The sequence below is a fragment of the Solea solea genome, chromosome 5 (assembly GCF_958295425.1).
Source record: "Solea solea chromosome 5, fSolSol10.1, whole genome shotgun sequence".
Taxonomy (NCBI): Eukaryota; Metazoa; Chordata; class Actinopteri; order Pleuronectiformes; family Soleidae; genus Solea; species Solea solea.
The window spans coordinates 22100446-22126014 of NC_081138.1; the positions used below are offsets into that span (position 1 = coordinate 22100446).

At 40.2% G+C, this 25569-nt stretch overlaps 2 protein-coding genes across 2 annotated transcripts in view; one reads left to right on the forward strand and one right to left on the reverse strand.

The window, feature by feature from the left end:
- The window catches only part of LOC131459770 (frizzled-3-like), an 84338-nt gene extending 73324 nt beyond the window's left edge, over positions 1–11014 (forward strand). The window contains exons 3-11 of the mRNA XM_058629863.1: positions 902–1098; positions 1538–1840; positions 1964–2126; positions 2862–3161; positions 3356–3607; positions 6719–6867; positions 7308–7422; positions 8503–8666; positions 8750–11014. Of these exons, the coding sequence (XP_058485846.1) occupies positions 902–1098; positions 1538–1840; positions 1964–2126; positions 2862–3161; positions 3356–3607; positions 6719–6867; positions 7308–7422; positions 8503–8666; positions 8750–8972 (1866 nt within the window). The 3' untranslated portion in view covers positions 8973–11014. The remainder of the gene's footprint in view (positions 1–901; positions 1099–1537; positions 1841–1963; positions 2127–2861; positions 3162–3355; positions 3608–6718; positions 6868–7307; positions 7423–8502; positions 8667–8749) is intronic.
- Positions 11015–11025: 11 nt separating this feature from the next.
- On the reverse strand, positions 11026–25008 carry kif28 (kinesin family member 28). The gene is made up of 27 exons (XM_058629864.1): positions 24413–25008; positions 23146–23337; positions 22658–22708; positions 22419–22571; positions 22281–22316; positions 22048–22167; positions 21237–21344; positions 20954–21108; positions 20754–20865; positions 19525–19592; positions 19286–19428; positions 18256–18377; positions 17953–18043; positions 17797–17857; positions 17470–17593; positions 17244–17379; positions 16170–16288; positions 15831–15938; positions 15634–15726; positions 15214–15354; positions 14771–14841; positions 14544–14678; positions 14064–14230; positions 13861–13955; positions 13603–13735; positions 13035–13168; positions 11026–11918 (listed from the first exon to the last, which is right to left on the reverse strand). The coding sequence occupies exons 1-27, from the start codon at positions 24485–24487 to the stop codon at positions 11760–11762; spliced, it is 3102 nt and encodes a 1033-aa protein (XP_058485847.1). The 5' UTR covers positions 24488–25008; the 3' UTR covers positions 11026–11759.
- Between the last annotated feature and the right edge of the window lie 561 nt (positions 25009–25569).

Genomic DNA, 25569 nt, shown 5'->3' on the forward strand with positions numbered 1-25569 from the left:
TATAGCATGTCATCCAAAATCGGTCAAAAACATCATAGTATAGTATGTCGTCAAAAATGTCATAGTTATAGTATGTCGCTCAAAATCGGTCAAAAACGTCATAGTATAGTATGTCGTCAAAAATTGGTCAAAAACGTCATAGTATAGCATGTCGTCCAAAATCGGTCAAAAACATCATAGTATAGTATGTCGTCCAAAATCGGTCAAAAATGTCATAGTATAGTATGTCGTCCAAAATCTGTCAAAAAATTCATAGTATAGTATGTCGTCAAAAAACTGTATAAAATGTCATAGTATAGTATGTCGTCCAAAATCGGTCAAAAAAGTCATAGTATAGATGTCGTAAAAAATCTGTCAAAAACGTCATAGTATAGCATATCGTAAAAAATTGGTCAAAAACATCATAGCATAGTATGTCGTCCAAAATCGGTCAAAAAAGTCATAGCATAGTATGTCGTTCAAAAATTTGTCAAAAACGTCATAGTAAAGTATGTCGTCCAAAATCGGTCAAAAAAGTCATAGTATAGTATGTCGTCCAAAATCGGTCAAAAAAGTCATAGTATAGTATGTCGTCCGAAATTGGTCAAAAATGTCATAGTATAGTATGTCGTCAAAAAACGGTCTAAAATGTCATTGTATAGTATGTCGTCCAAAATCTGTCAAAAAAGTCATAGTATAGTATGTCATCAAAAATCGGTCAAAAATGTCAAGTTAGTAATACACTCAACATAGTAAGTTGAGTGTATTGATAATGTCACTCTTTCTTGTTTCCCTCTGATATTGAAATGTAGCCCTGGAAAGAATGTAACATTGCAGATCATTATACGACTACAATTCATTTCAGGTTTAAATATAAATAAAATCTCTTGTTTTTCTTTCTCTCTGTGTGTCTCACATGTAGCCATTTCATCCCATGGTTAACTTGGTGTGCAGCACTGACCTGAGGATGTTCCTGTGTGCCCTCTACGCCCCCGTGTGCACCGTTTATGGCCGGGTGTCCATGCCGTGCCGCTCTCTTTGCCAGCGAGCCAGAGACGAGTGCCACAAACTCATGGAGATATTTGGAGTCACCTGGCCAGAGGACATGGAGTGCAACAGGTTTGGGTTTTATTCAAATTTTTTGATGGATTATAGTTATGGGACAGCAGCAGTTTGTTTTGTCTCTTTGCTTCCTGCTTTTCTTTGAATTCATAACACCTATCAATTCAACAGATCACAGATGACCTCATTTCAATTAGGTAGTTTAAAGGTCACAGGGGTGTTAAAGGTCACAATGGTTGGTTTTTTTGCCTTGTGAAAAAGAAAAAAAAACAATTTTAAAGAATGCTTTTAAATTTGGCACAGATACATTTGAACCTTGTTAAGAATTAAATGTTAAAAACATGCTTTGAAAGGGAATGTTGTTCTTATATTTATTGTATTATATGTAATATATACAAAAAAAGTGGATTCTAAAAAATCACTTTTTTAGATGGGGGGGGGGGGGGGGGTGTCTCAGTTTAACCTCCATAATCTAACAGAGGTTTCACTTTCCCAGGTTCCCAGATTGTGATCAGCCTTATCCTCGTGCTGAAGACTTGCTCACGGGCTCTGACCCCACTGACCAGTCGTCCATGACGGTGCAGAGAGACTATGGTTTCTGGTGCCCCAGAGAGCTCAAGGTCGACCCTGACCTCGGGTACTCGTTCATGGGCAAGAAAGACTGTTCTGCTCCGTGTCCCTCAATGTTCTTCAACCAGCAGGAGCTCACTTTTACCCGATACTTCATAGGAGTCGTCTCCATTGTCTGCCTGTCCGCCACGCTCTTCACCTTCCTGACTTTTCTCATTGACGTCACCAGGTTTGAATGACTGCATGTCGTCTGAATTCTGATATCAAATAACTGAGCGTGATTTGGTTTAAAAAAAAGTTACATGGAAAGAATATGCAACATATGTAGATGTGTTTTTGTTTTTCGCATTAGGTTTCGATACCCTGAGCGACCGATAATCTTCTACGCCGTGTGCTACGTCATGGTGTCGCTGATATTTTTTCTCGGCTTCCTGTTGGAGGACAGGGTGGCGTGTAACGGTGTCAGCCCTTCTCAGTTCAGAGCCTCAACTATAACACAAGGTTCACACAACAAGGTGGGAGCTTCACTTTCATGCTGATTTTATGTAAAAGTTGTCTTTTGAGAAAAGCAGTGTTTTGAACCTGGATTTAACGTGTGAGTTTTTTGGGAAACAATCTTCCTAAATATCTGACTAAAAAATAAAATAAATGTAATTGAAATTCCAAATAATAGAAATGTTAGTGGCATATTGTGCCTATGTGAAAATTCTGAGCATGTAATGACACTGCTATTGATGTTTCTTTTTTTAGTAGTTTTTTGTTTTTCATTTCTTTTAATTGGATTTTTAATTATATTTATTTATTTCAGTTTTGTTTCAGTCAGACATTCAGGAAGATGGTTTTAAAATCAATTACATTTAAAAACAAAACAAACAAAAAAAATAATTTTTTTAATTTTTATCTTCTGCACTTTACATTTTCTTTTAATAATTTTAGAGAAAAATTATCATTTTAAACTCCATTATAGACTAACTTTGTTTTTCTTTTATTACTCTGTATTCTGTTTTATTTACTGTATGTTATAATTGGGATTCATTCAAATGTTTCCAAAAAAATGTTCTAAAACATTACTTATGTAAAGCACATTGAGTTGCCCTTGAGAAGTGCCTTGCCTTACACTGCCACAGGATCGGTGCATTCCTGCTCTGCCATGAATGCACTTAGTAAAAATGATGAATTGGATGTAGAATCTGTAGATTCTGATCAAGATAATATCAGTTATTGATCACACACCTTTCTCTCTCTCTCAGGTTTGCACCCTGTTCTTCATGGTCCTGTATTTCTTCACCATGGCCGGCAGTCTGTGGTGGGTCATACTGACTATCACTTGGTTTCTGGCCGCCGTGCCTAAATGGGGTAGTGAAGCCATAGAGAAGAAAGCCCTCCTCTTCCACGCCGTGGCCTGGGGGCTCCCAGGGGCCCTGACTGTCACCCTGTTGGCCCTGAACAAAATCGAAGGAGATGGGATCAGTGGAGTGTGTTTCATAGGCTTGTATGACATCGACGCCCTGAGGTGGTTTGTTCTGGCACCGCTCTGCCTCAACGTGGCGGTGAGTACATTCGGAAGATGAATGAGTGGGCGTGTGTGTGGAAGGAGAGACGAGTGGGATGATGTGGTGAACAGATTTATGATGGGATGGATGAGATAGAACTAGTGTCATTGGGGTGTAACGATTGAAAGATAGCGTCATAAATGGATGTGTGCATCTCCAGACTAATCGTTTGTCTCTCTCTCTCTCTCCAGGTGGGCGTCTCCCTCCTGTTGGTGGGCATTGTGGCTCTGAATCGTGTCCGCATGGAGATTCCCCTGGAGAAGGAAAACCAGACCAAACTAGTCAAGTTTATGATCCGGATGGGCGTCTTCTCTGTGCTCTACCTCGCGCCCCTGTTGACTGTGATCGGGTGCTACCTGTACGAACACACCTACCGGAACATTTGGGAGACAACGTGGATGCAGGAGAACTGCAAGCGCTACCACATCCCCTGTCCATACAAGGTAGAGAAAGAAAAAAAGAAAGACATTTTATTTCAAAATGTATTTATCCGATGATAAATAAAGTAGAGTAGTGAAACATAGTGAAAGCATGGTACAAATATAAATGTGGATGGTGTAATTTTTCTACCGACCTTACATTCAGTTTTATTATATTCATTTAAATTGATGCATATTTCTCCTTAAAAAGTGTATTTGTCTTAATATTTTTTGACTTTCTTACAAAGTAAAAAAAAAAAACCAAGGCATATGTAGAGTGCTTTAATCTGTGAGGAGGAGGTAACATCGGGATGTAAAATATGATTCTACTTTAGTTTCTTTGCTGGAGGAAAACTTAATAGTTAGAAAGTCACAAAAAAAGACAAAGCTACAGGATTAAAGTTGTAATAAACTTAAACAAAGATTATGTGTGTGTGTGTGTGTGTGTGTGTGTGGTATGGCTGAGTGAGTAGGTATCTGTGGAAGTAGGGGGGTCAAAGTTCAGCATACATCATTAGCTCAGCTAATACAGCTCTGAAGACTGGCTCCACACAAGACTGTCATCTCTGTTTTGCTCTGTCTCTTTGTCTCTTTGTCTTTCACTCTCACACACACACACACACACACACACACACACACTTTCAGTCTGTCTCTCTCTCTCTCTCTCTCTCACTCACCCACTCGGGGCTTGCTCGGACATGCTCTGCTGCGTGTGCTCTCTGTAACGTCTTTGTAGCTGTTTTGAAGAGTGGTGGGAGTGACGTGCGTGTTATAGACTGCCTGATAACCAAATCAAATGTGAACCACACAGACACAAACAGTTCACACACACACACGCACACACACGCACACAATATGATGAAAGTGTTTCATTAGTCCCACACGTTGAATGTAAGACTGTGGAAACTTCAGACTTCAGAAGCATCTGTTGTTTATGTGGTAATTAAAATACAGTGCTGATATAGTGATGTGATGAAAGATAAGTCCTTCTTGTTACTGTATTGAGGAGCGGTGGGAGCAGGTGTGTGTGTGTGTGTGTCTGTGTGTGTGTGTGTGTGAGAGCGAGGACACGAGGAGACGACCCCCTTCACGTCTTATTGTTGCGCTGGAATTTCAATATTGCTGTTATTTGATCTTTGCCCTGGGGGTGCAAATGTTAACATGTGTGAGAGGCTACAATTGTGTATTTTTGTACTATTGAAGATTCTGTGGGCATTGTTCTCTCTTTGTGTGTGTGTGTGTGTGTGTGTGTGTGTGTGTGTACATGTCTGTAGTAGGCTGTGTAGACCAATTGTCAAGCAAGCCTATCTTTGTGAGGACATTTTGACACAACTTTAACAGGGTTTCTGTATATTTGCATGTCTCACACGCAGAAAATCCTATAGGACATTTGAGGATTAAGACCTGGTTTAATGGTTAGGGTTAGGCATTTAGTTGTGATGTTAATGTTAGGGTAAGCGGCTCGGAACTGCATTATGTGTATGACTGTCCACACAAAGAGTGCAAAACCAGCACCTTTGTGTGTGTATCTGGTATTCCTAATGTTGTGGGGACTTAGATCTGTTTACACAGTCACATTAAGGGGACGTGTCTTCCTTATGGGGACAAACATCATGTCCCTATAATGTAAATTACTACATTTTAAGGAGAAGACATGTTTTAATGTCAGGGTCAGGGTTAGGCCAGTAGTAATTATGTTTAAGGTCAGAGTAAGTCTCCAGGAAATGAATGTAAGTCAATGCAATGTCCTCTGAAGCCATAGAAACCAGTGTGTGTGTGTGTGTACATGTCTTTAGTAGGCCGTGTGGACCAATTATCAAGCAAACCTATCTCTGTGCGGACATTTTGGCTGGTCCACACAACTTTAACAGGCTTTTTGAGGATTAGGACCTGGTTTTTGGGTTAGTTTAAGGGTTAGGGTTAGGCATTATGTCTGTGAGTGTCCACACTAAGGAAGCAAAACCAGCATGTGTGTGTGTGTGTGTGTGTGTGTGTGTGTGTGTGTGTGTGTGTGTGAGTGATAATTTACAGAAGGCTTCCGGCTTCTAGTTTTATATTGGCACGTAGATCTGTGACATTTAATCTCGTTCTGGGAAAGGCCGACGAAAGCTAATGAAAGCGTCTGTCAGTGAAAGACTTAAGTTAAAATCTGTGTTAAATAGCTCTGTATTCTGACAGCTTTCACTGACGGAGAGGAAACTCTTCCAGTCTCCTGCAGCACTTTGTCCATTCAGGAGCCAGAAGTCCACAAAGAGACTTTCTGGTGACGTTTGGCTGCGTGCCAGTCATCACCCTCCACAATATTCACGGCACTTGTGAGGACACATAGGAAGGAAGTAGGGAAACGGCAACTGCAGCAGCAGCAGCAATGGACAGGTTGTTAACCTAAAAGAAGACATTGCTACACAATTACATGTTCTATTTAAACTAAAATACTGCATTTATCTACTCACTGTCACATCAGTCTGAACTGCAAATGAAGGAAAACTAGTATAACCTAGTGAAAAATACTGTTTTTCATTGACACATTTCAGTTTATGAAACATCATGACATAATTTTTAAACTAACGTTTTAGTGTTTTACCTGTGCAGGCAATACATTACTGAATAATTTATGTAAATAATATTTGTATGTGTTCCTAATCATGTTTTACTCCCTCACATCACTTAAACTTGTGAATCTATACATTGTTTTGTTTTTCTAACCTTTTATTCATTTAGTTTTCAATTACTTAGGACATTGTTTGTAGAAGCCCCAGGTTGTTTTCAAACTCAGTTATTAGATTATATGTTGTTGGTTTTTTGTTTTTTAAATCAATATGTCTTTAATGGAAGTTTTGCGATGTCAATTTGTCTATTTTTAATTAAAAAGGGAACTTAAAACAAGCTACATGAAGTGTTCAACAAATCCAATGTTGCCTATGAAACCTCTGTAAAATGCTGCCCTCTGCTGTCGGGTCCTGTGTTCTGCATATTATTTAATTCTATTATGTTAAGTGTAGTTTAAAATTCTCATTTCTGTGTGTTTACATGCATGTTATTTTGGACTTGAAACAGTACAACAGTATATCTGTCACTAGTCTTTGTCGTCTCGTCTGCTGATATAATATTTAATCTTAACTCTGTTGTGGGCAGGTGGAGCAGACCAGTCGCCCCGTCATGGTGTTGTTCCTGATAAAGTACCTGATGATGCTGGTGGTGGGCATCCCCTCTGTGTTCTGGGTGGGCAGTAAGAAGACGTGTTTCGAGTGGGCCAGCTTTCTGCACGGACGCCAGCGCAAAGAGTAAGATGAGCGTGGAACAGAAGCTTGTGTGGTGTTAGTTTTGGTCTTGGTGCTTATTTTAAAGTGTGAGGAAAAGTGAGTGAATTTCATTTGATGTCACTGCTTTAAACAAATAAATCAGGAGTAAACATACGTATTTACCTGCTGTCTATCACCATGGCGACACACGAGTATCCTCTGCACTACCCCTCCTCTCTCTCTCTCTCTCTCCACCTCTGCTGTGTCCTTCACCTCTCTATTGTTCCTCTCTGTTTGTTCACCTTTCATTACCCTCCTCTCCACACTCTTCTCCCTCTTGTCTCCCCACACGTCTCTTAGCTCTGATTTTCTCTCTCCTGCTTCACTGCTCTTCTCTTCCTTCAACCTCATTATCTCCTCTTGGTCCCGTGTTGCCCATTTGCACGTTTCCTCGCCTCACTTGTTCCGTCTTCTCCCTGCAGCAGCGGCGTGAACGAGTCTCGCCAGGTGCTCCAGGAGCAGCCGGACTTCACCCAGTCTCTGCTGCGTGAACCCAACACCCCCGTTATAAGGAAGTCCAGAGGAACGTCCACTCAGGTAGGCGGGAGAACCAGATACAGCTGTTTCACAAAAAAGTCATTGTAGTTTTATTATCATTATTATTGAACAAGCACAGTAAAGAATAAGTTTTTCATAAATTATATTTGAAGGAAAAAAATTCTAAATCAACCCAGGTCTTCATAGCTTCATACAGTAAAAACAATTATCAGAATTCTGGATGAGTGGGATGTTATTGATGCACATTCGTACTATACTATGTACTATTTTAAAATAGTTTAAGCACATAACTGAAAACTTAAGAGATAAAAACAGAAAATATGTAATAGTATAATCCAATCACAATGGATTCATATCATATTCATGGAAACGTATCTAAGGTATACTAAGATCGACTTTGCCATTCACCTACTGTATTTGTTGATGAATTATTATTATTATTATCACAATTATTATCACAAATATTCATCTTATAAAAAGATATCTAGGTTAAAAATATATATGTTTCTGTAATGGTTAATACACCAGTATGTAAAAGTTCTTTAACCAAAATTACATTTTTAATGCGAAAATAATATAATTATTGATGTTATCATTCACTGTTTTACAAAAAAACTGGAAAGAAATAGTAAAGCATATAAATTATAATAAATATAAACAACTTGTAAATTACTTTTAGTGGTTGAATGTTATGCTTGATTCATTTCTGACTTCTCAGAGAAGAAACTCCGGCTTAAATGTGGCTATAAAAAGGTGAATTCAGTTTGTTATTTGCCAAATAAATAACAATAACAATTTTATATATGAAATAATTCATGCATTCATCACATTTGCATATGGAACATTTAAGTGTGCAATAAAGCTACTATAATACATAAAAGGTTTCAGACAGTAATGTCCCCAGTGGTTCCAGATGTTAAATTATTTAGTCACTATTGTAAAGAAACAGCAGTAGCGTCCCTGAGGAAAAACAGAAAAAACCCTGGTGATGAGCATCTCAGGAGTCAAATACAGTGAAAGAAGAGGATCAGTATTTGTTTATCACCATTACTAATGACATGCTCTATCAAAACTTTGAAATGACTACTAATCTCTTCTATCCCTCTGTCGTGACTCTAGGGCACCTCCACTCACGCCTCCTCCACTCACCTGGCAGTCCTGGAGGATCTGGACGAACCCGTTAGAAGTCACCACGGTCACGCCGCCTCCACCAGGAGTAAAGCCAGCAGCGTTCACAGCAAGACCAGCTACCACGGCAGCCTGCGCCGCACTCGTGACGACAGGTAAAAACAGGAAAACCTGATTTCTTTTTCAGTCTGTCATCTGGACTGAATCAGGATAACTTTTGACCCCCCTTGTTACACAGAAGCGACACCCTGGCGTACAGAGGCACCGAGCAGCGCAGTTTCCACAGCAGCATGCCACGTCTCGACCACCCGCTCTCCACGCACAGCAGTCTGCACCAGATAGACAGCAACTCCAGGCACGGCAGCCAGCGAGACATGTCGGAGGCTCCGCCTCCCGTCATCACGCACGGAACCACGGCGAGTAACAGTCGAGTGGACGAGAACGGCGGCACCAGTGCTTGAGAGAAGCCACAAAACTTTCAAAATGAATAATTGTCCGTATGCTGCCGTGATGCTTTTGCCCTCGGAGCAAATGCACTGAAGTGTGTCAGAGTTTTCCCTTCGTGAGAAGTGCCTGCTTGTCATTTGCAAACAGACAAACAGATGTTTACACAGCAGTTGACACAAAGAGGCGGAGCCAAACTTGTTACAAAGTGACCTGGCGTTTGTTGAAGGTGAACTCGCGTCCTGGATTTGGAGGATTGGACACCAGTTTTCAGAGCCTAACCCAACACCATTTTACAAACAAATGTATTTTTCTTTGCATCATCTTGCAGAACTTCCTGTTAAATATGTGAACATTGCAGTGCATTGCTTTTATAACTTAAATCTTCAACGTTCTTTCTTCTCATCTGAGACTTGTTTCGGTCTGTTAATAATCTTAATCTTTGGGTGGATTAACACAAACGAGGGCTGCAATGAATTGATTGTTATCAGTTTCAGTGTCAAGAATCTTAATGACAAAAAGTGTTGATTGGAACATTATTCACAGTGAAGAAACTGAAAAAATACTCAGACAAATTAAAATAGATGACAATTAATTTAGTAGTCAATTAATAATTAATTAATTAATTGTTGCAGCCCTATCAGAGACGCACGATTATTAGCCTCATGCAACATTGTGGACCTCTCTTGAGCGGTTTTGCAAGATATTTTTATACTGTGAAAATCAACTGCTGTTTCGCAGTCAGTGTGTATGTGCAGGTGTGTGTGTGTGTGTGCGTGCGCATGTAAGAAACAAGACGCAAGTGGTTTTGTATGTTCTAAACTTTTATTGTGACCTTTTCCGTGACGTAACAGGGTTGTTTTATATAGAACATGGACGTTTTTATGCGTAAAAACAAACTGGACAAAGTACGTTGTGCACTCACTGTCGGTGTCTGAACGTTTGCCTCAAATTGCTTCACAATCTTTTCAAGGTACAACAACAAACCGGACGACCGGAATATTCAGGTCGCCACTCATCACTGTGTCCACAGTCACACAGCTGTATAAACCATAGTGTCATTTTTTGAAAAAGCTTTTATTTTGAAATCTGTTGTCATTTATGTCATTATTTTACATTTATTGTGGACATTTTACAGGAAGTGTGTAGTGTTACTGTCTCTCTACTGTGGTTGTGTTTTGTTCTACAATCCCTCAAGTTCCAGTTTACCTACCTCACGTCTACCCTTCTCTGGACCCACTCACGCACATTTCTCCATAGTTGTGAGGACTCTTTTTGACCCTTTTAGGCTTTTCTTAGCTCGACACCACACTCAGGCTACAATGGCGTCATTTTTGTAACCTAATATCACACCAACACGTGTAACCATTTCTTAATTTTAATATAAACTCTTAAAACAGAGTGTCAACCCTCAGAGAACTCTTTTTAAAGTGATCAGGAGCAGCCAAAATATTCCTTGCTCGCTACAGTAACAGCTTTAAACCAAAGTTTGTTCTCAACAGAAAGAGGTGCACACACACATACCAGATTCATAAATCTGAACTACTGCCATTGATGGATATTATTATTTAGATTCTTATTTATCATGGGTTCTGTCTATTTCTTCATCAACATTCATACACATTTCTGTCTTTCTAGAATTGTGAAGACATAAATTAAAAGAAATGTACGCCCGGGGATCAATTCAGTATTTCTGATTCTGGTCATTTGTCCCTTACTCTAAACTTAACCACCACTCAACCACTAGCCCTTACCTTAACCCTCGTAGTGTAAACATGAGTTAGTGAAGACCAACTGCCTCCTGTGAATCTGTCGTACAAAGATGTTCTGTCCTCCGCCTGCTCCTCCTGCACATGTGACCACACTCGTCTTTTTTCTGGACCTAAACAAAGTGTCTGTGCTGTCGTTGACTTCTTCAGACATTAACTCTCGGGCTTCTGCGTCTTTACAATGAGAGAGTGATACTAAATCCTTATTTCTTTTTTTTTTTACTTCCATGTCTTACATGTCATTCAACCAGACATGACTTGACTTGTTAATTCTGATGATGTTGTCATGATGTGCAGTACCTTTTCTGAATTCTGAAACCGGAGTTGTACTTTGGCTTTTAATTTATTTGCATTTTGGGACTGTAATGACCTGTTTCACATGCAGTCTAATAAACATTTTATAGACTTTCATTGCTTTTGTGATTTTTGCATTCATTCTGAAGGGTGAATTGCTAAGACAAAATAATGCCCACCTTAAATAACATCATATTTAAACCATTACATTTTCCTTTCCTTTAAAGCTAGGGACTGTAAGTGTGGAAGAGCTCTCTCGTCAGAGCCACGTCTTTATTCAGTCATTGTGGTGGAACTATCACTGTTTTTGGCAATTACATATATTATAAGTGACAGACACAGGCTAATTATTCCATGTGGTCTGAATCAAATGATTGGTCTAGTTTATTACGGCATTGTGAAGGTACAGATGAAAACCTTGCAAATATCATAACATAACATAACCAGAGAGACATAAACATACTTAAAGCAAATGTAGAATGTGAAATGTTTTTTTCTATATATAAGCAGATGTGGCACTGACAGGACTGTATCCAATTTCCTGTTGAATGTGAATGTGCAATGACAAAGATATGAATGAGATTATATTCTACTCTATTCTATCAAATTTTAGTTCAGCAACCACATTATATAAAACACACTACAGTTACGCAGTGATGTGCCACTATCCTCATCCTGCGGTTCACAATCCTGCAGTGCTGTAGAATAAACAAAGAATGACCAGAGGGACCGTGACTCGGCTCAGGACCAGATTCCCGATCGTTCCCGTTTCCGCCGGACAATGGCGGCGACGTCTTGTTTGAGCGTGCAGACGCTCTGCTCCAGCTGCTCTGAAAAGTCCCTCAGCAGACGACTCTGCTCGTCTGTGAACAGTCTGAGTCCCAGCAGGTCAGAGTCCTCCTGGAGCACACACAAGGAAATACACGCATGCGTCACTATAAATTACAAACACACAGGTTGCAGCCAGGATTTACATCTAGTTTTCACACAGCTCTGTGTCCACTGTACAGTAGATTTCAGACACCATGTATGGACTGTGTGTCACATGAGTAACTAAATAGAATTCTTCAGACAGTTGTATTGCAAGTTTCATTGTTGTTATTTTGTTAAAAAAGTGGAAATCTCCCACCGCTCCATGTTTCAAAAGATGGCTAAATAAATTATAGTTATTGCAAACATAACTCCCAGTTGCTTTTTTCAGGGGTCTGGAAGCCTAAAAAAAGACCTGTCTAACCTATGAGTGCAGCTGTGTCAGGGTTACTCCACCCAGGGCTTTTTTTTTTATTTTTTCCTCTTTATCCTTGTTTGATTGTGTATGACTCTTTTGTGAGATGAGAGTATTCTTTCCTTATGTATTTGTTTATTTTGATGTCTTAACAAGCTATACAGAGCTTGACTTAACACTCTCTTTGAACCTTTCAAGAAAATTATCTAAACGGATAGTTGGCGGGTGCACTTGTTCTAATGTAATAAAGTATTAAAATATATGTAGAAGGGTTCATTATTGCATTCAGAGAATTTCACATTTCAATTGATGACTACATAATAATATATTCAACTTAAAAAGGGTGCATTTGAGATTCCCCCCCAAAAAAATGGGCATTTAAAAAGCAACACATGCATATACATCCATTCTGCATACACATCTGCATTCACTTGTATATATAAATGTTTTTCTGTCTATCAAACCCTGGGGAGCCAAGTCTGTAAATGACAGACAGAAAAGAATACCCTGGAAACAAGGTGTAACTGCTGGTTTAAAAACATATAAATACTAAACTGTATATGAAAGTTTCCTCCAACACTCTTTTGCACCATGTATAATGTTGCCTGTTTTTTTTCAGTCCAGTCAGGAGAAAGGAAAATCACAATAAAAATGTTTGATAATGAGTGAAATCGTCAGCGGTTACCATTATAACTTCACTGTAATCTCAGTGAGATTATCAGGAGTTTTGTATTAACCAGCTCCGTCTATAGCAAACACACACACACACACACACACAGTGGTGTACATACACTGGGCCTGTGTCTGCGCAGGCGCTGCAGCTGAGCTCTGACTGAGGTCATACTGTGGTAGAAAACCTTGAGAGCGCGAGCAAATTCTGCATCGCAGCTGGGACGCAGCGAGCGACCACGCCCTACATCACCACCTGAAACAACAAAGGGATGGAGGTCGTAAGAGGAGAGATTCATTATTATAAAGTGTAGTTTCTAAGCTTTCCAACGATGTCCAACACATGGAAATCTGACAATATTTGAAGAAGATGTGGGCACTCCTCAAACATGTTTTGTGAGAAAAGCAGGCTGAAAGTTTCTGAAAGATTCTCATCCACCTGGGGAGGCACACAAATCCACACATCACAAATATCCAGAGAGCAGCAGTTCTCCAGGTGGAAATACCAGTGAGGAAAATAAAAGACCATAGAATGGCAACAGTCATCAAACAACCACTCGTTACAACCAACGTATGCAGAAGAAAATCTCTCACATCATATAAAACCTTGAAGCTGATTGGCTACAGCAGCAGAAGATCAGAGCGGGCGCTGTGTGTCCAAAACATTCACACACAATACACCATGCATACCGTTCCTGGCTGTATTGAGTTGTTCTCTCAGACTGTGATTTTCCTTCCTCAGTGACGCATTAACACTCTTTAGTTCTTCCACGTCCTGTTGAAGAGCTCGCACTGCACAGCTGAGCTCTGGAGAATTTACACCCTAAAGTGACACAAACACACACACACGTTAGACATCCATATTTTACAAGTGTCTACTGTTTCACACCTTATCATAATATATGTATGGTATTATTTATTATATAAACAGGCCAGAGAGAGACTCACTGCGGCACTTGTCGGGTCCGCGTCATCGATGATAAACACGCCCTCTGTGGTCATCCTCACTCTCTCCAGAGATGATGCCAAGTCTGTACAACCATCTGACACACACACACACACACACACACACACACACACACACTTAAACATGGCAATAACGTGAAATGAAATGAAAGAAAGTGGGATGCAGGATGAACACAATTATACACCTTGAAGACCCCACAGCTCCAGCACCACAGCACTGCTCTGCAGGTAGTCGAGCAGACGCTGGGACGTGTTGATTGACGCAAAGTGAACTCTGTGATCCAGGAGAGGGTTGACGTTGTGCCACACAGCTGGAGTGTAGAGGGGCTGGCTACAGTCAAACAAACTGAAACTACGGCAAGAGAGAGGGATGAGGAGGAACGTGGGAGAACAAACTATTTTATCAGTATTATATCTAATACTGTATAATGTTCCCCACTTTAGAAATAGTAAAATTACAAAGGTGTCCTATTTAAATGTTATATACTCATTAACCCTGTGATTATTCTGACATCGTCTGCTCGATCACTTGTGGACCAAAAGAAATTCTGCACTCTCCACATTTTAGCAGCACTTCAAACTCCTATCATATGAATTTCTATCTCCTCCCATACATACACACACACACACACACACACACACACACACACACGTGACTGCCTTACCCAATCTGAACCCCTCTGTTTCGGGCCTCTCTGATCCAGCGCAGACCACAACACTGCTCCAGAACGAGCTGAAAGTCCAGCCGCCGTCCCAGTAACTCAGACGGGTCGATCAGGATGTCGTCCTCACTGAGTGGGCTGGGATTTTTATTTATTAAAAGGATAGATTCAGGTTTATTAAACTAAACTATCCCTTTAATGTGTGTATAGTGTGTCTGCGTGTGTCATACAGTCCAGTGGAGTTGCAGGGAACCAGCTGTGCTTGAAGAATGGCCTCCTCTGTGCCCTCTGACCCCAGCACCTGCACAGACACAGTCATCACACATTACAGTGTAGTGATCAATTCATCTGGATCAATACATTGATTCAATAAGCAAAAATATGATTGTATTTCAAAGAAGTTGAAGACCCAACTTAAATCATTACTTTACATTACTCTTTGAAACTTCAGGTGAAGTTTAGGGCTAAGGGTCAAACATCGTACATAACCCATACAGACTGAGGACATTTTAGCTGGTCCTCACATCTTTTAAGGGCTTTTTGGGAGTAAGGACCTGGTTTTAGGGTAGGGGTTAGAATTGGGTTTAGGTTACGGTTAGGATAAAGGTTAGGGTTCTGCACTATGGATGAAGAGCAAACCTGTGTGTGTGTGTGTGTGTGTGTGTGGTTTTACCTCCAGTTGCTCCTCCAGTGGGATGCGGAAGGCCAAAGACTGTAGCCACAGGTGAGCAGTACCAAGGAGCAGAGGCTCCACTGGATCCCAGAACGGGTCTTTATCTCTGGGTAATGCAGCTGACGTCAGTCCCTCTACGGTCTGACAGCAGCAACACAACAAGAAAAACTAATTTTCCATTTCCATTTCCATGTAAAACAGCTTATTATAAAGTCAGCTATGGCTCTAATGATCTTCTGCATTGATACCAATGTAGGGCCAAAAGGTGAACGTGATAGAAACCAGTGAATTGTGGTTTAAATCCTCCTTATGAACAGAAAACAAACGTTTGTTGAACAGAGAAATATTTCGCACACACAAAGAAATAATTATGTTTGCACGATTTACACATTTATTGCTTTTATTTATTTATTTACTTACAGGGGTTTCTCTCTGCTCAGCCTGATGTTGCTGGTAAACGTCTTCCATCAGGAATTTACGGTTCACAAACTTGGCCTTGGACCATATCCACACCTGGGGAGGGGGTCAAACACTGAGCTCCAATAACAAACCTAAACTGAATTTGGATTCACAAGAAAGGCTTATGTGTAAACGAGGGATGGAAAATAGAGGCAGACCTGTTTTTTCCCAACTGAGGTGACTCTGACCACGATGTCTTTCTCCAGATCGTGGCCTTTTGAATCGGACAGCGCCAAATTCTTGATCTCCAACTTAAACTCCACCCCCTACAAATATGGCCGGCAAAAAAAGAGCATTATTTATTTAATAAATAAGTAAATGTGTATTATTATTTTTTTTTTATATCATCTGTGATTCCAAGTGAACATTAGCGCCAACTTTGACAGGATCATCACAAGATGGATTATTATTATTATACTGTCTTAGGACAGTAAGTATCTAAATGAGTTTATGTCGCATGTGAAGATTACCAAGAGTGTGTGTGTGTGTTCTGTTACCTTGTTCAGCTCCTGACTCATCTGATTGGCTTCAGCCACCATTGGCATCAGTTTAATGTAGTCGTAGAAAACAGCCAGGAGACTGGGGTCTGTCTGACTGCAGCCGGTGTTGGACTCACCTGAACACATGAAGACACGAGTCATTGCCTAAAAGCCGCAGTGCATAACTTTTCATTTTACATTCACAGGTCACACAACGCTGACTCTCTGTGTATGTAGCTGTATAGCTGTGCATGCACAGGAAACTATGAGTTTTATGTCAAGACAGACGGGCGCATAGTGGAATCACCACAGCCATGTAGTGCTGGTGAAGTCTGACTGAAAACACCAAAGAAACATTTCAGAAGGTGATTCTTCTGCTAAAAAACTGGACATTCCAGGGACAACCAGCAAATGGGTAGTGGGGAGTGGGGTGGTGCTAGATTTGGGAGTTTGGTAATTACTCAGAATTCCTTCGATGGGCGACAGAGGTTACACACTTTATCCTTAAGCTTTGCAGTGCAATGCTTTAGATCAAATCTGAGTTTCTAGAGTTGTTGCTCAGTGAAATGGGCCCCTCAGTTTCACGGCTCCGATAGTAAATCTAGAAGCATCTTTTCCAGTATCCCTCATCACATCGATGTGATGAGTGGGGGTGGGTAACCTCACGATACGATACGATAATGAATATTTTGCAAGACAATCACGATATCTGTCTAACTGAAGAAAAGAAAACGTCAGAATTTCTGTATTTACACAGAGAACAAAGTGCATAAAGTCTATGTATTGAGCGTGGATGAGGCAACTCTTAACGTAGCTTTCTCCACCATTATCCCGCTGTAAACTCACTCTTTGGTAACTTCAGCATCAGTTTCCCTCATTCATTTTTGGCAGGAACTGTTTACTTTACCTAATTTGTTAATAAAAATATTGATATTTGCCCTGGGATGAAGATATATCACATGAGGGGACATTGGGAGGAGGGATGGGAATTCTAACGGCAACAAAATAGAAAGAGTTAGTCAAAAGATGGCATTGCTGACAGCAGCTTTCACTTTAATTCCTTTACTTCAGATTATTGATCCTCCCCCTCACCCAGGTGGATGCCTTCAGCAGCCGCCACCTCAGACTGAAAATAGTCATAGTCATAGCGACTCCACTCGTCCCCGCCCCTCTCTGAGGGAAAACCAATGAACAGGTAGGTGCAGTTAGATCCTAGAATGAGACGATCCTGAAGAGAGAGAGAGAGAGAGAAACATTACAAAGTGTGTAAACATCACTCTGACATACCAGTAAAGTTTGTGGTTGTGTTGAGACTCACCAGGTGCTGCAGCTCAGCTGTCTGGGAAACAGCTTGTCCATTGACAATAACCCTTGACCCTGGGTGTGGGGTCAGTGTGACTCGGCGCTGTTCATTTCTGAAAACGACATGACGCTCCTGGATCCTACACACAAAAACACACATGTGAGAACTCTTTAAAGCTGATTGTTCCGTCTTTTCCTCAGGTTGATAAACACACATTTAATATGTGATGTATGATCTGAGGTCATCTCTCAATCTCTGAAAGGCTCTTTCCATTATCTGTACAAACACAAAGTCTACACACACAAATAACTCACACTTTGTGGATCAATGATGAAAACTCACCCTAGGCCCTTGATAGCGATGGATCTTGGTGAGGAGTCACACAGGCCGATGTCCCATTCCCCTGAAATGCAACACAGTAATAATGACACTAAAACTGATACAAGAAAAGTGGAAAAAGAGGAAAACAAAAACAGGATTTCAGAGATTCAGACTCACCCTCCCGGATGAATAGCTTGACCACACCAGACAGCTGAGCGTCCTCGTTAATGTTGAGGACGTAGGGATGCATCTGCATCATCCTCCTCTCCTGACAGTGATGGGGAGACGTCGTGAAAGACAGAGGGAGACAACAAAAGACCAAAATGTCCCCTAGTTGACGTGCAAAGATGTTTTAATTTCAAACCTTCACCAAGTGCATTCATGTTCTGTGTTTTCCGACGCTCACCTGAAACTACACACCCCGCACATGTCTGTTCCTGCACTGCTGATTCTGTGAGGGTGTGTTGGGTTTGTTTGTACCTGTGTGATGTTAGCGTACTGCTGCTCCCAGTCTCGCAGCGCCTCCTGCAGGTGTTGTTCCCACAGAGTCTGAATGGCTCTGATCTGGAGTTCGTTGTTGGTCAGCAGCTGTCGGAGCTCCTCTGCACACAAACAAACAAACAAACAAACAAACAAACACACACACATTTCCAGATGTCACCTGCTGAGTCCTGTGTAATTCTGCTGTGACATACTACATTTCTCTGGACACCAATAATCTGACTACTGACCTTATTCTGAATAAGAGTAACTAATAGAATAGAAATGTAGTGGAATAAAAGTAAAAGTTGCTAGAAATATAAATAAAGTAAATTGTAACATATCGTTTTTATAGTTTCATTGTACGACTTGTTTATTTGTGTGGGTTTTATACTTTCTACAGTATTTTATTGTTTTATTGTTCTTAGGTCTATTAGGTCTAATGTTTTTATATTTTATTTATCTCTGATGTACAGCACTTTGTTGTTTTTCAAGTGTTTATAAACAAAGTTGGATTGGATTACAACAGATATGTGAATTTTGTACTTACAGTAGAGTAACAAAGTATTTGTACTTAGTTACATTACCACACTGCTGCTGTGGGACATTAAGATCTGATTACATTATGTGACTAACACTCAGATTACCCCACATGCTTTAATCTGTGTAATGTTTGTTATTATAATGACCTTATTCAGGTTATGGTATTCTTTATTCTGAGTGAGATTAAGTTGTTGACATGCAACTGTCTTTGCAAATGTAATTTAATTAGATTAAAGATGGGGTAGGCAGTATGACTTGAATAAATACCTGAGGCTCTATGTGTTTTATTACATTTAACTCTCTTTTCAGTTTACAGGCAGTTGTTTCCGAGGCTGGATTATTAACCTTAACCTTTTTACTGAAGACAGTAAAAACTGCTTCTCACTCAGCAGTTGTTCGTAATAAAATATTATCCCAAATTATAATTATTTTGTGATGTCGTTTGTTGACGTGGCAGTGACACATTCAGACTATTGTAAAACTTCACTGGTCTCGTCGTTGGCTCTTCGTCCCTCCTGACCGAGGCGACTCAGTCGTTGCAGCAGTCTGGCGTTCTCAGCCTTCAGCTCTTTGACCAGACGCTCGGTGGGGCTCTCGTTCACCACTGGCCGGTTCTGGATACGCTTTGCCCTGAAGAAGTGGGGGGAGGTCAGGGTGAGAAGGTTAGAGGTCGGCTAAGAAGTAAAAGGTGGAAGAAGAAAGTCATTGCAGACTTGCTGTAGCTACCTCTCAGCATAGCGCAGCGTTGAAAGTGACTCCTCGTAGCAGATGTCGGCAGGGCTCAGCGTGGCAATCTTGGACAAATGATTCATTTTAATGAGTTAAAATCAAGATAAACCTGCAGAGGGCTTAGATCTCTGACAAAGGATGGTGCCGCATGTATAATTATTAAGAACATATTTAAAATGATTACTGTGTGATACTTGTGCAGATCTGTGAGAAACAAAGAAGTTTTCTTCGGTCTGTAGAACATGATGTGAACAGGTCACGATGATATTTAATCTAAAATGGTCATTTTTCACACATTCTGGCTTACAAAAGTTGAAAATTGCAGTAGTACTGCAATTTTGATCAATTGTTCAGCCCTAGACATTTCCCATCATTTCCACAGACTCCCTGTAACACTTAACACTTTCCTGTCATGCTGGTGTCACGCTCTTGTTTTGGTCAAAAAGAGGCAACGAAGAAGACGGCAACCACGGAAATTTGTTTGACGTTACCCGTGGAAGTCCGCCAGCACCCACAGATCAAACACAACCCACGCTCAGATAATACAAGAACGTACAAAAGAGGTGAAACTAAACAGGTTTAGGAAAAGAATAAAGAATAAACTTGACAAATGATGGATAAAAAACCAGATCCCCTTCTAGCAACCATAGATGAAATAAAGCGTTGTAAATTCCAAGACTTAGATCCTGTCAAAACTATTAGATCCACACTTTAAAATATAAGATTATCTCCCCGAAAAAGTGCTCTCATCCTTAACAATTGACTATTCTAGACATCCCGGCTATCAAGTTCCATTAAAGCAGGCCCTTTATCCCTTTTTACAATATTATTTTATTTGTTCATTTATTTTTTAATTATTTGATTTACTTTTTTCAGATATGCTGACATTTTTGTATTTGGATGTTTTCTACTAATCTTTGCTACTACTTAATGTAAGTGTGAGGTATGTATATAAACAGAAATAGATTGTTTTTTTTATTTACTAAAAACAGAGTGATTTTACCTTGGCCAGTGCCAATGTCTCATGTATTGTGTTTACATGTAATACTCTGAAAATAAGATACATGAATAAATAAATGAGAAATCCCCACTGCTACACTGTAATGTGAGTTCAAACATGCCTGTGTGGACCCTGGTTTGAGTATTAACATAATCGTGAGCGTGTTAGACGCGTGTGTGGAAATGCAAAGTGTTTTTAAGCCCTGAGCATCCACAGTGTCTGTTACCATGACGGTGCGACTGTTGCCCCCCAGTGCAGACTGCAGCAGCTTTGTGAGAACCGAGTCTCTGTAGGGAATATGGATGACCTTCCTCCCGACTGCCACGTCAGCCAGAGCACTGGCGGGAGGGAGATAAGATAAGAGAGAGCAGGTTATAACCTTAACTGGAACCAAAAGATGCATTTAAACATCGGGTCTGACTGAACCTAATGACGTTTCCCAGCGTGGTGAGGCTCAGGTTGATGGCTGTGCCCTCTTTGAGTCGATCCGCCTCAGAGCCACACGACCGTTGACGCTCGCTGCCGGCCAGGTCCACGAGATTAACGTTGGACTGTTTTGTGATGTTCTCTTTGGAAAAGATCTGCAAGGGAGTGACAGTAATCAGTCAATCAAGTGAGGAAACATGGAGGAACCTTAATGCTCTCCTTTGTCTGGTGCCCTCAAGGTCACTGGAAACATGTGGAATAAACATGTGGATGTGTCATGTACCTGTTTGAGCTGTAGAATGATCAGCATGTGCGAGCGACTGCTGTTGGCGTTCATGTGAGTGGCAGCTGTGGTTCGAGTCCTGGTTCCTTGTTCCATTAACTGCTCCACCTACACAAACATGTATACGATGGAAGGGTGTGCTATATGACGACGCTTAGTGATTTATGTAGCCATGTTGAGGAAAACATGTTTTTTTTCCTATAAGGATGAATGAAAAGTCACCATAAATGATGAAACACATCCGATTTTGGAGGGTAATCGAGGTCATAATCCATGAATATAGAAATATAGTTGTAATCTTTAACACCTAAGTCTCAAACTGTCTGTATGGACTTTAAAAAATATATATATTTTACCCATAAAAGGGCCAGAAAATGTCCTGTGAGTGAGAATAACTTTCAGTATCTGGCAGTTATTTACAATTCACTGCATGTTAAAATGAAAAACATTGCAGTTGTACATGAACACCAGATTGTGCGTGTTGAATTTGAAATTTGTATACAGTATAAGACTAAGATTTGTTTAAGTCTTTTTCTCAATGTCCAAAAAAATTGCAATGTCCAAAAAAAGACTCTATATTGCACATTCTTACGTTTTAACATAGAAATGAAAAAAAACAGCATCCTAAATGCTCTGTGTTCTAAGGGTTAATGATGATTCGAAACTCAATTATGGGTGTTTTAACTGTCATTTTCTCTTAATCTACATAAATCTTACTTATGTGTTCAGCAAAAGCAAATTCAGTCAGAAATACAGAAACCTATCAGTTTTCTTCTCGGCTACAGATCAGTTTATCCCTGTCATGGCACACCTGTGGTGCGCTGTCACATGGAACTGTACGCAGACCCTCCACATAGAAACCTCTTTGCTGCTCCTCGCGGATTCGGAGCCCGCCTGAAGTACGTGACCCCTGAGACAGCAGGTCGATCACCTGGACCACAGACAGAGGGGAAAAAAACATTTGACCTGATAATAAACCATGATAAAAAAAAAAGCTGCTGAATTTAAAAGACAAAGAAAAGGTTTAAAGAACTAAAGTCTTACCTGCTCATTATAGATTTCCATCATACTGAAAAACACCTGTGTGGTCATCAAGAATAGAGACGTTTGCAGAGAGTTTTACATTTGCCAACCTCAGAGAACTCTGTGCTCAAGGATAAAAGCATAAAGCAGCGTATAGACCTGACACTGTCTGGTTTCCTGGTTTCCTCGAATGGCCTCAAAGAGTCGGTCACAGAGTTTGGGGACCAGGCCTTTGTTCGGGCCATAGCCCACCATCGAGTAACTCTTCCCAGAGCCAGTCTGTCCATAGGCCAACAGAGTAGCATTATAACCCTGGAGACATTGATACAGGGGTTTTAATATTAGGAATTATTGTACAAGAAGCACAGAATCAAATCTCACATGATGATGATGTTTACCTGTAGTGCATTTTCAAGTATTCCTTCTCCCAGGTCCTGGAAAACACTGTCCTGCAAATTGAAAACATTTAAAGAACTGATAAACATCATCATACATCTTTAGACCCAAATGTAAACCAGTTGCCAAGGACCTTTGTTGTTATCATTGCACATCTATGCAAGCTTCAGGTCAATGAGAGCTCAAAAAGATATTACTAATGTCTACAGATACTCATATAAACATTATAGATGTTTCTCTCACGCTACGTTACACTCGCTATGGAAGAAGCAGAGTTTTAGCCCTCCTGAGAAAACTAGAGGACTATGACAGGAGCCAGAAAGATGGTGTACAAGACAGCCTTTTGTATTTATGTATAGAAATTTAGAGTAGATGTCAAGTGTAGAGCAAAAAAAGTCTAAAGTAAAATCACAGGGACACTACAGACACAGGTAAGTGACAGGAATAGGCTGATCTATTGTTTGTTCAGGTTTGTTTGTCGGGATCTGACCTGGTCAGCGTAGCGTCCGTCGGCCTCCTCGGGCACAAACAGGCCGCTGCGATCCTGAATGAAGCCGCTGTGGGACCAGTAGGCAAAGTCGAAGCAGAACGAGCGGCGGTTCTGAGGGTCACGCGGGTCCTGGATGGTGATGGAGCTGGAAACCATGGAGACGACGCAGCGGCTGCCAGCATCCTTCTCCCTCTGGAGGTGGCAAAGAAGATTACGGCTGTGGAAGGACTTCGATTCTCATAAGCACATTCAACTTGGAGCTCAAAGAATGTATGAGGATGGAAGGAAGGAAGAAAGGAAGAAGGAAGGGTCAGTGAGATGTATGTAAACAACTAAAAGCTCTTGTAATGCCTCTGGTTTTCCATAGAATATACATAATACGTTTCATACAAGGTATGAAAAGAGCTGATTTTTTTTTTGAAAAACCACAGAAGATATGAATTATTATGATTAAAATGGTGACATTTCAAGACAAACAGGACAGCAAAAGCCTGTGCTCATTATTTACTAAATTACATCTTTACATTTTTATTATTATTATTAAGATGGAACATATTATTATGGAGACCATCGACTTTTGCAAGAAAATTCTAAACCAATAATTATGTCCACACCTGCATTGTGTTAACGCTTTAGAGTAAAGAGTAAGAGTAAGTGTTTACATGGGTGTCAATATTCTAAACTTATAACCAGATTCAGACAATGGTCTAAAATAAACACCGCCATATAAACAGCATTTCTGATTATCTTAAACTGATTTTTTTATTATTTAACCTTTATTTAGCCAGGAAAATCACACTGAGATTAAGATCCTCTTTTTCAAGGGAGTCCTGGCCAAGACAGACAGCACCAAATAGAAAGCAAGTCACAAATGTACAGTTAAAACACAAGTAGAGGACAAAGAAAAAGAATCCAGATTAAATTTACAAGCACATGATGAAAAACAACTCTGTTTAAATTTGAAAGTGTTTCAATGAAATTAACTCTGTTAGTTTCCAGTCTTTCTGCAACATATTCCATGCAAAGGGTGCAGAGTTTATTACGGGCATTCGGAACAGAAAGCAAGGAATGTAACCAGACTCAGGAAAACACCAAACAGATTAAGATAATATGTACGTGTGTGTACATATATAGAGTATATATATGTGTACACACACATACATACTGTAAATGCCTGAAAAACAACAGTAAAAATAATAATAAAAGGATAACAACTTCCACGTCCAAAAGAAATAGTAGATATTTCAGAAAATGTGTGAACACTGACCTTGTTAAAGGGTCGGACTCTGGCCGCCACTCTGACACAGTCTTTGCTGATCATGTCTGACGCTCTCGGCCTCATTGTGCGCAGACGGATGACTGATGTGATCACAAAACCTCACACAGGACAGGGAACAGCAAACAACTGGGCTCCAGTTACATTCACACATAGACACACATGACTGTGTGGCAGAGACTGTGGTCCACAGCGTACATACAGAGGAAGTCTGCAAGGAAATAACTTGAAATAAAGGAAATCTGTTGCTCTTCCCCTTCATAAAACGGTGGGTTACATGAAGAAATGACTTATTATATAATAAAGTGGCTGATGAACGGCTCAATATGACGTAAAAACGATTGCCAGGGTTTGTCGTGTATTATTGCCAAAATCAAATATCACATTTGTCATTTATTTTAAGCACTGTTCATTAGAGATCAGTATAGAATGCAGTAAATTGTTAATGGAGTGAAGTAATGGAGATGGTTTCACTTTCTCCATCTCCAACACGGTAAATTATTGAGTGCACACAAGTTCGCTGGGAAGCAGGAGTCAGATGTCTAAAGGACAGTTACACATAATACCAAACACCTGCATTTACATCAACATTTCTGCAACTTCACCTTCATTAAACCGGCACGTCAACCAGTAACTGATAAGAAACTATTTCATTTAAAATGTTACTTTCTCAAACTGGAAGGACTTCGGTCTCAGTGGTTTGTGCAGAATAATTAAAAGAAAAATTGAGGCAATAGTTATTGCAGTGTTTGTTTGCAGTGTCATTTTTAATTTCATTAAGAATGTCGACTCTTTTATTTCTTGTGAAATATTTCTTTTTCAAAAAAGGGTCTATAGATTTCCGACTTTAAGTAGAACAGTGAAAGTGAAAACCCAGTGTTAAACTGCTCTATATTCTGACAGCGATCACTGATTCGGAGTTTGCTCAGTGTCGCTCGTTCTCAAAAATGTCTGACATTAAAGAGAGAAACATTCCCACAAAACTTTATCCAATCAGGACACAGAGCTCCACAAAGCGTTGCAAGTGTCACTGGTGAGCACGTAACAAAAAAAAGAATGAAGATATTTCTCGACTCAGGGGAACCTGAAGTTGGGAAGCACAATTCTTCAAAAATACGACCCCTTTTCTAGTAATACAAAGCCAGATG